The sequence below is a fragment of the Ochotona curzoniae genome, unplaced genomic scaffold (genome assembly GCF_017591425.1).
Source record: "Ochotona curzoniae isolate NIBS_2020 unplaced genomic scaffold, NIBS_Ocur_1.0 scaffold_4701, whole genome shotgun sequence".
NCBI classification, from domain to species: Eukaryota; Metazoa; Chordata; class Mammalia; order Lagomorpha; family Ochotonidae; genus Ochotona; species Ochotona curzoniae.
Genome location: NW_024467122.1, coordinates 68,561,320 through 68,575,336, shown reverse-complemented (window position 1 = coordinate 68,575,336; position 14,017 = coordinate 68,561,320). Strand labels below are relative to the sequence as shown.

At 42.9% G+C, this 14,017-nt stretch overlaps 1 protein-coding gene across 1 annotated transcript in view; it reads right to left on the bottom strand.

Annotated features, from left to right (window-relative positions):
* The window catches only part of TRIP4 (thyroid hormone receptor interactor 4), a 70,841-nt gene that overhangs the window by 20,028 nt on the left and 36,796 nt on the right, over positions 1–14,017 (bottom strand). Inside the window, exons 10-11 of the mRNA XM_040968979.1 lie at positions 11,625–11,749; positions 8,528–8,619 (exon numbers count right to left, since the gene is read on the bottom strand). Coding sequence (XP_040824913.1) covers positions 8,528–8,619; positions 11,625–11,749 — 217 coding nt within the window. The remainder of the gene's footprint in view (positions 1–8,527; positions 8,620–11,624; positions 11,750–14,017) is intronic.

Genomic DNA, 14,017 nt, shown 5'->3' with positions numbered 1-14,017 from the left:
GCTGGTCATTCTGTGAATACCCTGGCTTTCTTGGAAGGAAATGTAAACGAGAACTATTTATCAGAGAACACAGTTTCTTGCAGGCAAGCCTCCTGTGGATCTGTTGTGCTTGTGGCTCATTTTTTTTTTCTTTTTTTTTAATCAGACTCATTTCCTTCTCTCTTTCTGAGTATTATCACTTCAATCTTCTTGGAGTCAGTTTTGAACTAACTAGATTTCAGAGCCAGATTTCACGTCCTATCTGGTTCTCTGAAGTTCAAACTGAGAAAATCTATTGCAAATATATGTTCTTTATCAATGAGTTCCTTCTTTATGGTTGGCTTTAGCTGTTAGTCCCCTGGAGACAGGTGTAAGACTGATAGTTCATCTGTAAAGAGTGACATGCTTTGGGAGTTATTGATTACTTCAGTACCAAGATCATTAAGAGCTAAGTGGAGGCAAGCAGAGATGTTGAAAATGCCCGGTTGGCTCTGATCAATAGTGGTTGCCAAAAACTACTAAACTTTCTTTCTTTCTTTTTTTTTTTGGTTGTCTAAAAATGGGAAAAAATGTTTTCTACATGACCAGGGAACAATTTCTCTCTGGAGAGGAAAGAAAATGGCTGTTTAGTAGCTAATTACCTGTTATGTTAGAGAGCTATGAAACTTACGAGGCATGAAAGATGGGTAGGCCATCCCATCCTCCTCCAGCTGAAGCTGGGTGCCAGGAGCCTTGACAGGCAGCAATGCATCTTCCTAAGGAAACCCTGACCACGTTTAGATGCTTGTTTGATGGTAGAACCTACACTCTGTAACCTGTCTGTTGTACTAGCACAATAACAGTAAACCAGATGTAGTATAAAGAGTTTACCCACATTCTTCACCCCCCTCATGATACTCTTCACAGAAAAAGAAGAAGAGGAAGAAGAAGGGGAGGAGGAGTTTATTTGAAATGCAAAGCTGCAGAGAGAGGGTGAGGGGAAAGTGAGGTGGGAAAGAGAAAGAAAGAGATGGATTTTCTATCCACTGGTTCATTTCCCGGATGACTACGATAGATGGAACTGGGCCAGAGCATAACCAAGGAGCCTGAAATGTCAGCTGGGTCTCCCTTTGGGCCTTCCACTACTTTCCCAGGCACAGTAGCAGGGAACTGGATCTGAAGTGCAGTAGCTGGGACTAGAACCAGCAGCTATATGGGATGCTAGCACTGCAGATGGAGGTCTTAACTTACCATATTACAGCACTGACTCCCCATGTACTCTCTCTAGCTGAGCTGCAATTTACACTTTAAAAAAAAAAAAAAAAAAGATGTATTTAATTTTCACTTGAAAGAGTTCCAGAGAGAATAACAGAGAAAAAGATCTCCATTTGCTTTCTTTAATGGGTCTGGGAAAGCAGCAGGAGGTGGCTCAAGTAGTTGGCCCTTGTCACTAATGTGGAGGTCAGGTGGAGTTCCTGGCTGCTGGTTTCAGTGGGGCACAGACTTGGACATTGTGTCCATTCTGGGAGTGAACCAGCAGATACAAGTTCTCTCTCTCCCTTTCCTCTCCCTCACTGATTCTGCTTTTCAAATAAATAAACCTAAAAACAAACAAACAATAAACAAAACATTGGAGGAACCAGCATTGTAGACAAGTATATTAGGTCACTGCCTGGAAACAGTGATAGAATCTCTCTTCCTCTGTAACTCTAGCTTTCAAATAAATAACTAAATCTTAAAAAAAAAAATTATATGTATCACATGCAAGGCACACATCTCAAATCAGAGTGCCTGTGTTCAAGTCCTGACTGTAGCTGCGATCCCAACTTTGTGCTAATGTGCACCCTAAAAAGCAGCAGGTGATACTTTAAGAAGCTGGGTTTTTGCCATTCACATTTAGGGCTCAAAACGAGTTCTAGGCTCCCGAGTCCAGCCTGTCTAGCCCTAGCTGCTGAGGGCATTTGGGGAATAAACCAGTGGATGGAAATGTATCTCTCTGCCTTTCAAATAAGTATAATTAATTAATTAACTTAAAAGAGAAGTCAAAACGGTCAGTTCTGAAGCAAGCTACTGAGATTCTATTGGAAAAGAAAAAGGAATAGACTGGAGAGGAAAAACATGATCCAAAATCACAAAGGAAGTTAGCCTGAGCTGAAATAAAAATGATCAGATCTGGGCCCAGCACTTTTGCCTAGTGGCTAAAGATGGAAGATCTTTCTCTCTGTTTTTTCTCCTCTCCATATATCTGACTGTCCAATAAAAATAAATAAATCTTTAAAAAAATCAGATCTACACAGGTTTCCAAACACAATGTGTCAGTCAGGCAGTAAAGAAGCACGAATGAAAATGCTGAAGGAAGACAAAGGGTTAGGAACCTGGATGTTTTGCTCTCAGTGAGCTGACCTATGAGGATATAGGAAAACCAAACATATCTTGACTAATGCAAACAACCCATGATATCAGTTCTGCAGTATGTGAACTGGCAAAATGTAGGGGTGGGAATGGGGGTGAGAACTCAAATTCAAAAAGCTTTGGGACCTGATTTGTAATACTGCAACAAGGTGGAGGAATCCACCATGGGGGGAGGGAAGGGGAAAGGGTTGGGGGAATCCCAGAGCCTATGAAACTATGTCATATAATACAATGTAATTAATAATAATAATAATAATAAAAGAAAAAAAAACTGAAAAAAAAGCTTTGGGAGAGGGCCAGGAATGCAGTGTAACTAGTAAAGCCACCACTTGCAATGTCAGCATCCCATATGGGCAAGGGCTCATATACTGGCAGCTGCACTTCTCATCCAAATTCCTGCTTGGGAAAAGCAGCAGAAGATGGCTCAAGTGCTAAGGACCGTGGCACCCATGCGGAAGACCTGAAAAAAGCTTCTGGCTCCTGATTTTAGCCTGGCCCAGCCCTGATCTTTATAGTCTTTTGGGATTGAACTACCAAATGAAATATTTCTGTTTTTCCCTCTCTCTGTGTAATTCTTTCAAATAAATAAATAAGTCTTTACAAAAAAGTTCTACATGTTATATTCACATCAGAGAATCATAATGAACAACAGCCATTTTAATGATCCTGAGACGTTCTATAATAAGCAAACATTTCTTTAACCCAAAGACTCTTCCCAAATGCAAGTTTCAGGGAATATACATAGCATTTGATAGTATGGGAGATGTTAGTCCATGGCTATTATGTATAAAATTATTTCTTCAGAAACAAAGAATGTGGCTGGTATAACAGACCTAGATGACAACATTTCCGACATGCTGGAATTCCAGCTATAGGCAAATTTCCAATTGTGGTCTAGACATGTTCCAAGAAGTAGTCATGTAGCAACACTAAGACCTTTAATAATGATAATACTCCAATGAATAAATAAAATCAAAATAGGGCTATTTTCCAATCTGACTTTACTCATACTCTGGCCAAAACAAAATCCTGACCAGGCAGTGGCACTGTGGTGCAAGGTGTTAAGCTGCCCTGCAACTTCAGAGAAAGAGACCTTCCATTCCCTGATTCACTCCTCAAATGTCTGCAAACAGCCAAGTCTATTCTATCACAGCCAGGAGCCTGAAACCCCATCCAAATACCCCATGCAGGTGGAAAGAATACAAGTACCTGGGGACATAATCTGACACTTTCCCAGCATGTTGTAGTAGCAGGAAGCTAGATCAGAAGTAGGACAGTCAGGACTTGAACTGGTACTTTGATACAGGATGCAGGCATCCCAAGCAGCAGTATAACCAGTTGATGTATTTAAATGTCATATAGGAGGGAAGTTGATAAGGAGAGCTGCCAGGACCTCCAGCTGGCAACATATGGGAAGAGTCTGGCACTTCCCGAGACGTAAGACAGCAAGAAACTCAAGGAGGAACAGCCTGCTGACCTGAAAGAGAAGTAGCCTCAGAAAGCCAAAAAGGATTGGTTTTGTTCATTGGATTTCTGTTTCTGCAACCCTGCTTTCCTGCCTCTCTCTATACACATTTGTTGCCGAGAGAAACTGGCTGTCTAGAGACTGAAATCATTTGGGTTTGCATCAGGTGGTGGCTTGCTTGATCAATCAACGAGAAAGTAAAGCAAGGTCCTTTGTCAAAAAACACCATACACACTGCTCAATGATCCTACATTCTCCATGAGAATGCAAACATTCCAAGAAGAAAACAATGCTATGTTCTACTATGCTGTGAGGGACTTGACTATCCAAAAAAGCCTAAAGCAATATAAGGCATTTTCATAATTATTGCTTCAAGATTGAAAGAGAAAAGAAAAGACATTGAAAAATATGAACAAAGAGCCCATAGAAGGATAGTATAGGCACAAATGTTTAGGGGAAAAGGACCAGCATGTGTATGTTTTGCCCACATTTGAATCATGTACTAAGAGCAGAACAAAAGAGTAGCAGTCGAAATTCGCAGCAATATGCATGTGTTACATCACACACATGCAGTAATCAAGGAAAGCTGAAGTGGCAATTCAAAAGAAAAGACAGAAATCTACAAAAATAACAACTGTTAGCTAAAATCTCCGAGAAAAAGGATAGAACTGTGACATAATATGTAAAGCCGTGGCGTGTAGTTCTGGCATTCCACAGGGCACTGGGTTGAGTCCCAGCTGTTCCATTTCTGATCTGGCTCCCTGTAAGGATGGCCCAAGTACTCAGGAGCCTGACCCCAGGGGGAGATATGGAGGAGGCTCTTGGCTCCTGCCTTCCAACAGGCCCAGTTAGGGCTATCTGTGGCCATCTGGGGAGTAAACAAGCAGATGGAAGATTGCTCCTCCCATTCTCCTATGCCACTCTGCCATTCAAATAAAAACAAATATATCTTCTTAAAAAGCATATGATTAAAAAACAAGGGCAAAGAAAAAATGAACTGGATAGGAATAATGGAAAAAAAAAAGGATTGGGGTGGGTATTTGGTATAGTAGTTAAGAGGCAAGTGTGTAATGTCTGGGTTGGAGCTTTGGTTCTGCTTCCATACTTCTGCTGATGCACATCCCGGGAGGCAGTGGTAAAAGTCAGAATGCTTGGGTCCCTGCCACCCACTTGGGAGACCTAGATTGAGTTCTGAGCTCCTGGCTAGCCCTCGCCAGTACCGCCACCAGCACTGGAGAAGTGAATTGCCTTTCAGATAAATATACATTAAAAAGCAGACATTAGTAACAGTAATAAAAAGCAAAGATGTATGAAAAAATGAATTCATCACAAAAATTCAGCTGACCCACATTTTCTTAAGCTTAGTGGCACAAATTTAATTGGCCAAAGTAATTTCAAAGAACAGGAAACAAAGACCACAATTCAGAAATACTCAAATAGCGTCAGTCTTATAGCGCCCTCTACTGTCTGCAACAACTTTAGTTGTGTCAATTCAATTTTTTTAGTGTTCAAAATAAAAAAGCATACATAAACAATGGGAGAGTCCAGCATCCTACTGTCAAGATATAGCTAACAGTTTTCATTGGGAATCTATTTCAGATATGGAAGCAGAAATGCATTCTGCACTGTATCCTCACATTTGGCTATGATAGACTCCATTACACACTTACATACATCCCCTTAAATAAAAAGATACAAAACAAAACCAGGAAGAAAAATAGAAATTTACAATGCCACGAAATTAAATAACATGCTACTGAATGACTGATGTATCACTGAAGAAATGAAAATCAAGAACCTTCTTAAAGAAAATGATGCTACTGAATAACCATATAGGGGGGAAATATGTGAGAAGGGGGGTTGGGGAAGGGTTAAGAGCCTACATAACTATGGATCCAGTGTGGTAGCCTAGTGGCTGAAGTTCTCACCTTGAAAGTGCCTGGATACCATATGGGTGTCAGTTCTAATCGTGGAAGCCCCTCTTCCCATCCAGCTCCCCTACTTGTGCCCTAGGAAGTGAATTGGATGGAAGATCCTCCTCTCTGTCTCTCCTCCTCTCTATATATCTGACTTTGTGATAAAAATAAATATCTCTTAAAAAAAAAAAAGAAAGAGCCTATGTAACTGTATAGCAAAATAACAATCATAAAACAAAAAGTAAAAAAATGAATACATTGATTTATTTGTATATTTACACACACATCTTAAATCTGGCACAGTCAAGGAAATCAGAGTTTAAATGTACTTTTCTTAGATTTTCATTTTTTTTATTTGAAAGACAGGTATACAAAGAGGAGGAGAGACAGAGAGGAAGATCTTCCATTCAATGTTTCACTCTCCAAGTGGCCACAATGGCCAGAGCTGAGCCAATCCAAAGACAGGAGCTAGGAGCCTCTTCCAGGTCTCCCACACGCGTGCAGGGTCCCAAGCCTTTGGGCCGTCCTCGACTGCTTTCCCAGGCCACAGGCAGGGAGCTGGATGGGAAGCAGGGCTGCTGGGATACGAACTGGTGCCCCTATGAGATCCCAATGTGTGCAAGGCGAGGACTTTAGCCGCTAGACCACTGCACCAGGCCACAGACATACTTACTTTTAATGAGTTCAATAGCCTACACCAAATGTTCAGAATAAAAAGTAACATAACCTGTAAATCCCATTACCTAATCAAAACAATCTGACGTGGGGAGAGGAGCAGACAGGAGGCTCCCCAGCATGGTGCTGGCATCCCACATGGGGACCAGTTTGAGTCCTGGCTGCTCCACTTCCAATCCTGCTCCCTGCTTATGACCCAGGAAAGCAGCAGAGGACGGCCCAGGGCCTTGGGCCCTACATCCACATGAAAGATATGAAAGAAGTTCCTGGCCCCCAACTTCCAATAAGCCCAGTTCTGACCATTGCAACCATTTCAAGAATGAACCAATGGATAAAAGATCTCTCTCTGTCTCTCACTGTTTCTCCTTTTCACTCTGTAACTTTGACTTTCAAGTAGATAAATTAAAAAAAAAAAAAAATGGGGCCTGGCACGGTAGCCTAGTGGCTAAAGTCTTCACCTTGCACGTGCCAGGATCCCATATGGATGCTGGTCTTAATCCAGGTTACCCCACTTCAAAGGATTACCAAAGGTTTCTTCAGTAAAAGCACAAAAACCTTGTGTAAGAAGTAAAGATCCTGTGTTAGCTGGATTGCTCCAAGAGCTTTTTAAGCAGAAACATAGATGTACCACTTCCCCACACACTGGAAGCCAAGGTTATCTCTAAGATTTTCTCCTTCTGTGTTAATCCTGGTGTTTTTTTGTTTGTTTTTAAATCTATTTTCTTTTTTTTCACAAAGAGAAGAGACAGAAAGAGATTTTCCATATACTTGTACACTGTCCAATGGCCAAAAGTGGCCAGAGCTGTTAACCCAAGGGCCAGGAGACTCATCCAGGTCTCCCACATGTACGCAAAGGGTCCAAGGACTTGAGCCATTCTCCACTGTTTTTCCAGACCATAAGCAGAAAGCTAGAACAGAAGTGGAGTAGCTGGGACTCAAACCAGCCCCATGTCCCAAACATTTTTATGAAGGAGATTTTATGTATTTAATTAGAAAAGCACAGTTAGAGAGAGAGAGAAACAGAGGGACAGAGAGAGAGTGATCGCCCCAGCTAAAGCCAGGAGCTTTATCTGGGTCTCCCAGCTGGTATAGAGGCCCAGGGACTTTTTATCATCTTAGCTGTTTTCCTCAGTGTATTTATCAGGGAGCTGAACTGGAGGTAGAGCAGCCCAGACCTGAAACAGCGCCCATATGGGATGCTGGTGTCGCAGGCAGTCCACTTTCCTCCATGCTACAAAGCTGACCTGTGCTACAATTATTTCAACACTCAGTATTTCCTTCTTTTTTTAAAAAAAAAAGATTTATTTTTATTATTTTTTTTTATTGGAAAGGCGGATATACAGAGAGGAGAGACAGAGAGGAAGATCTTCCGTCCGATGATTCATTCCCCAAGTGAGCGCAACGGCCGATGCTATGCCGATCCGAAGCCAGGAGACTCTTCCGGGTCTCCCACGTGGGTGCAGAGTCCCAAAGCTTTTGGGCCGTCCTCGACTGCTTTCCCGGGCCACAGGCAGGGAGCTGGAAGGGAAGCAGGGCTGCTGGGATAGAACCGGCGCCCATATGGGATCCCGGGCGTGCAAGGCGAGGACCTTAACCACTGCGCCACCGTGCCGGGCCCTCAGTATTTCCTTCTTAAAAGACCCCCCTCAGGGCTAATGCAATGGCTTGACTGGCTAATCCTCCACCTTGCAAGCCCAGCATCCTGTATGGGTACTGGTTCATGTACTGGATGCTCCACTTTCCATACAGCTCCCTGCCTATGGCCTGGGAAAGTAGCAAGGCCCAGAGCCTTGGGACCCTGAACCCACATGGCAGACCCAAAAGAAGCTCCTGGCTTCAAATTATTTCAGCTTTGGTCATTGACCCCACCTGGGGAGTGAACCAGTGGGTGGAAGATTTTTCTGTCCGATCTCTGTACTTCTGCCTTTCCAATGAAAATAAGTAAATATATTTTTAAAAAGAAAAAGACTCTCCTCATAAATGTAAATTCAATTTCAACCACTACATTAGCTTTAGGATCTTCTGTATTAAAAGTTTTATAAAACAGTCATGGTGGGAAAACAAACATGTACTTATTCAAAAGCAGTACAGGTGTTCTTACCTGCTCCTTGAAATCCTTCTGGGATAAGCAGTCAGTCAAGTCCACACAGCCCAGAAGACATCCTGACGGATAGTCATTTGGAAACTCCACATCTAAATCAAGAAAATAACAAAGGGATTGGATCATTTCCTTCTTTGTGACCCTAAAACTAAGAAATACGTTTCAATTCTAAACAAGTATCTCTTTTCATTATTTATTTGTAAGCATGAGGAAAACAATGAGGTGTTTATCTGATACAAATATTTGTATTTAGGAAAAAAAAATCTAATGAGCAGCTGGCTTGGTCCATTATCCACATGCTAAGCTAGGGAATTTTTACTTAAGCAAACTATCCCCTTACTCCAGCAAATTTCAAGGACCCCCAAGTTGATTCTAAACAAATTCCAACTGGATCAGATTGGAATTTCCTGATGATGAATACTGGAAATCAAAAAAGGCAGCTACAGGTAACAAGGGACAAACTATAAAAATGTGATTAAAAACCTTAAGAATGAATATCAGAACACAAACCTAAAATAAGCCAAATGAGAAATGTGCCTTTTAAGAAGCATATACTTTAGAGCCTTAATACTTGGTTTCTTAGATATGTTGAAAGTTGATTCTGTAATTATGCTTTCATTCTACTTTCAAATCTACTCTGTGAGCTGGATAAAATAAAAGAAGCAGGATTCTCAAGGGTCAGAGGGATTCAAATTCACAGTGCTTGAAGTAACTCCCAAAATACTTGGCTTCAGGCAGTAAACTTTGATCTGCCCAAATCCCATAGTAACTCATAATAAAAAGAATCTTCAAGATGAGGGCAACATGGGTAAAGCCAAACCTGCAGCACCTGTATCCGATATGAGTGCAGGTTTGAGTTCCAGCTGCTCTGCTTTTTTCTTTTTTTTTTTTTTTAAGATTTATTTTATTGTTATTGCAAAGTCATATATTCAAAGTAGGAGAGAGAGAGAGAAACATCTTCCATCCGATGATTCACTCCCCAACTGACCACAACGGCCAGAGCTGAGCCGATCCGAAGCCAGGAGCCAGGAGCTTCCTCTGGGTCTACCACAAGGGTGCAGGGTCCCAAGGCTTTGGGCCATCCTCATCTGCTTTCCCAGGACAGGCAGGGAGCTGGATGGGAAGCAGGGCTGCTGGGATTGGAATTGGCACCCATATGGGATCCTGGTGCGTTCAAGGCAAGGACTTTAGCTGCTAGGCCACTGCGTTGGGTCACTGCTCTGCTTTTGATCTAGCTCCGTAATGCTCCTGGGAAAGCAGGGGAGGATGGGCCAAGTACTTCAGCCCTGATCCACGTGGGAGACCCAGAAGAAATCTCTTGGCTTGTGGCTTTAAACAGGCCCAGCCCTGGCAATTATGGCTATTTGGGGAGTGACCCAGAGGATGGAATCTCTCTCTGTCTCTTTCTCTTTCTCTCTCTCTCTCTCTCTATGCCTCTCCCTGTCTACCTCTGTAAATAAAATATATATTTTTAAAATTATTATCTGTGGTTGTACTTCCCAATCCAAATACTCCAGAGTTTAAGCAGTCATTTAACCTTCATGTTAAAACAGAGAAGATTTTCTCAAGTAATATTGATACTAGATTTTTGATGTTAGATACTGACATTTCTATTTCCAATGTTTGGATAAACTGTCTATTATTTTGACACTAAAAAACAAATACAAGCTTTAGAACTTCGTTTCAGGGGATGATGTTGTGGCATAGTGGGTAAGGTCAACACGTATGACACCGACATTCCATATGGATGCCTGGCAGTTTGTGTCCTGGCTGCTCCATTTCTGTCCCAGCTCTCTGTTAATGCACCTAGAGAAGCTGTGGAAGATGCCTCAACTGTTTGGACCCCTGCTAAGTATATGGAGACCTGGATGATGCTCCTGGCTCCTGGGTTGGTCGGCCCAGCCCTGGCATTGTAGCCATCTGAACAGTGAACCAGTGCATGCAAGATTCTCTGTCTCTTGGGCCCGGCGCGGTGGCGCAGTGGTTAAGGTCCTCACCTTGCACACCCGGGATCCCATATGGGCGCCGGTTCTATCCCAGCAGCCCTGCCTCCCTTCCAGCTCCCTGCCTGTGGCACGGGAAAGTAGTCGAGGACGGCCCAATACTTTGGGAACCTGCACCCGTGTGGGAGACCCGGAAGAGGCTCCTGGCTTCGGATTGGCATAGTATCGGCCATCGCGCTCACTTGGGGAGTGAATCATCGGACGGAAGATCTTCCTCTCTGTATATCCGCCTTTCCAATAAAAATAATAAAAATAAATCTTTTAAAAAAAAGATTCTCTGTCTCTCTTCCTCTTTCCTTTTCTTTCTTTCTTTACTTACTTACTTATATTGGAAAGGCAGATTTACAGAGAGAAGAACAGACAGAACTTCCATCCTCTGGTTCACTCCCTAAGCCGTAACAACTGGAGTTGAGACAATCTGAAGCTAGGAGCTAGAAGCTCCTTCCGGGTCTCTCACCTTGGTGCAGAGTCCAAAGGCTTTGGGCCGTCCTCTGCTGCTTTCCCAGTCCATAGGCAGGGAGCTGGATGGGAAGTGGAGCAGCCAGGACATAAACCGGTACCCATATAGGATCCATACACTTGCAAGGTGAGGATTTGGCTACTGAGTCACAGGGCCAGGCACCTCACTCTCTTTTTGTAACTCTTTTAAAATAAATAAATCTTGTTTAAAAAAAAATTTTTTAAAGTCTCTTCTAAGCAATAAAAAGCCACAAGAAAAAGAAAGTGAAACATGATTATTGATAACTTCTCTCCACAAAGTAAGATGGGAAGGAGACTATAAGCCTGTTACCTTCTTTTTTTTTTCTATCTTTTTAAGATTTTATTTATTTTTATTGGAAAGTCAGATTTACAGAGAGAAGGAGAGACAGAAAAAGATCTTCCATCCATTGGTTCACACCCCAAGTAGCTGCAATGGCTGGAGCCAATCTGAAGCCAGGAGCCCCCATTGTGGGTACAGGGTCCCAAGGCTTTAGGTCATCCTCTACTGCTTTCCTAGGCCACAAGCAGGGAGCTGGATGGGAAGTGAAGCAGCCAGAATATGAACTGGTGCCCATATGGGATCCTAGGCTACTGTGCCAGACCGGGACTATTACCTTTCCCACGAAGAAGACGATACGTAGCCTGGAGTTCTGACACTTCTTGAGGGGAAGGTCTTTTGCCTGTGGCTGCTATCCAAAGTCGTCCTCTGTGGGGGGTGTACCAGGATCTTCCCTCTACCCTTCAAGAAAATGCAAATTTAGTATGAAGGATTTAAATTCTAGTGTGCTGGAAGATTCCATAACATACAATAAATGTATGATCCTGCACTAAAAGGGATACTTTTGTGAAAAACACTCTCACATAACCCTTCACCTCAGGAGGAGTCTTGTTCTCCAATTTCTCACACTGTTGCAACAAAAACAATTCATGCCTCTCATCTCTGATGTTTATTTAACTAATCCTTTCATTCAGACTTGGGGACATCAACAACCTGGGGACTGCTACATGACAGGTCTTTATTTCCAAAGCATACCAGCTCTCACAGAAACAGAAGGCCTTGTACTTGCTGGAAATCAAGGCTAACATTTTATTCAAAGATCTGTTGATGTGTTTTCCAACCTGACAGGAAGCTCCTCACTCACACGTATTTTTCCAAGAACAATACTTTTGCAATTATTATTTACTAGAATTTAATTAAACAGAAATGCTTACCATCAGCCTTCAATTGCAATCACATACCCATTCACATTTCTAATTATTTATATTATGTTCCTTTTGGATAATTAATCAACTTGCTGATTAGTTTGAACTAATTTCTAAACAGAATAACAGAACACATTTAGAGTTTAATTACTTGATCACTTTCCAAGAGTTACAAAAAGATGTTTCTCTTTCACCTCCCACTAAATTAAATAAAAGTACCTTGTATTATACCTCTCTTATCTTACTCTTATAATGGGAGTTAAGGTTGTACATTTTCATATCCTTAATTTTTAACATACAATGAATTACAAAAGTGCCAGGCACATGGGAGGAGCTCAATACAGTAAATGACTGATACATCTCTCTCTCTCTCTAATCCTGTGAGGACCTCAGGGGTCTCAGGGGTGTATGGCTGGTAGACCACCCTAGCAAGTAGGCAGGGATGTGGCATGGTGCATTTAACAGTGAATCACTGGGGACAGTTTGGATAGACATGTGTCCGTTTATAGGCAATTAAGCACAATGTTACACAGGGTGAGGCAGGGAAGACAAATTTTGGGGTAGTAACAGTAATTCTATAGGCCATGAGTATATATGATATATTACAAGTCTAGTCAATTAGTCTTAAGGTCACGTACATAGCTGGGAGGCACTGTGCAGCCCACCTACATCCTGAAGTTGTTTATAACAAAATTGGTTTTTGATAAGGGTAGGTCAGGGAGGAGGTGACCCAGTTATCAGAAAGGGTAGACTTGGAAGGGAGGTATGCCAGGAGCTCTGGCCTTCTGTTAACCACTTCAGGCCAAAGCTGGGGGGCCTCTAGGTGTGCACTAAGTTTATGGGGTCTTTAGGGAAGCATCAAGGTCTGGGGACTTGTAGACGTGTGCCAAGTCCCAGGGGTCTCTAGGCGTACTCCGAAGCCATGAGATCTCTAGGCATCTGCCGAGGCCCCTCCCAGGACCCCTGGCCTGGGCACCGTTCACCCACACAAACCATATCACCTGAAGTGTTACTGTGATAACAGCCCTGCCAATAGGGCAGACCACCCACTTCACTGCTGTGGGATTAGTCATGTATGCTGGATGCTCATCCTGTTCTTTTTTGTGAAAAAATTCCAAGTAACAGGGAGATCCAAAATAGGCAGAGAAACGTAAACATTCTGAATCCTCAGCAGAAGGCAAGCTGTTTAGATCTCTACTTTGAAAACGGAAGACACCTACGTTAGAGTGCTGAATGAGAACAGACATCTGAAGGCTTCGCTGCTCTGAAGCAGCAGCAGCTCCCGTGCACTGCTAGTTTCCATGTGCACTGACTGCAGAGGCAGAGGGACAGAGGGTGAGGAAGAGACAAGACAGATCTGCCTTTCACTGCACCACTCCCCCGTGGTTATAACCAGCAGGGGTAGGCACGTTGAAGTCATGTGCCTGAAACTCCATCAGGGTCCCCCACATGGGTGGTAGGAACCCAAGTATTTGAAGTTTGCTCTGCTGCCTCCACCACACACCAGCAGGAAGCTAATTTGATTTTTTTTAAAAGATTTATTTATTTATTGGAAAGTCAGATATATACAGAGGAGGAGAGATAGAGAGGGTTAGATCTTCCGTCCGATGATTCACTCCCCAAGTGAGCGCAATGGCCGATGCTATGCCTGTCCGAAGCCAGGAACCAGGAACTTCTTCCAGGTCTCCCACATGGGTGCAGGTTCCCAAAGCTTTGGGCCGTCCTCGACTGCTTTCCCAGGCCACAGGCAGGGAGCTGGGTGGAAAGTGGAGCTGCCGGGATTAGAACCAGCGTCCATATGGGA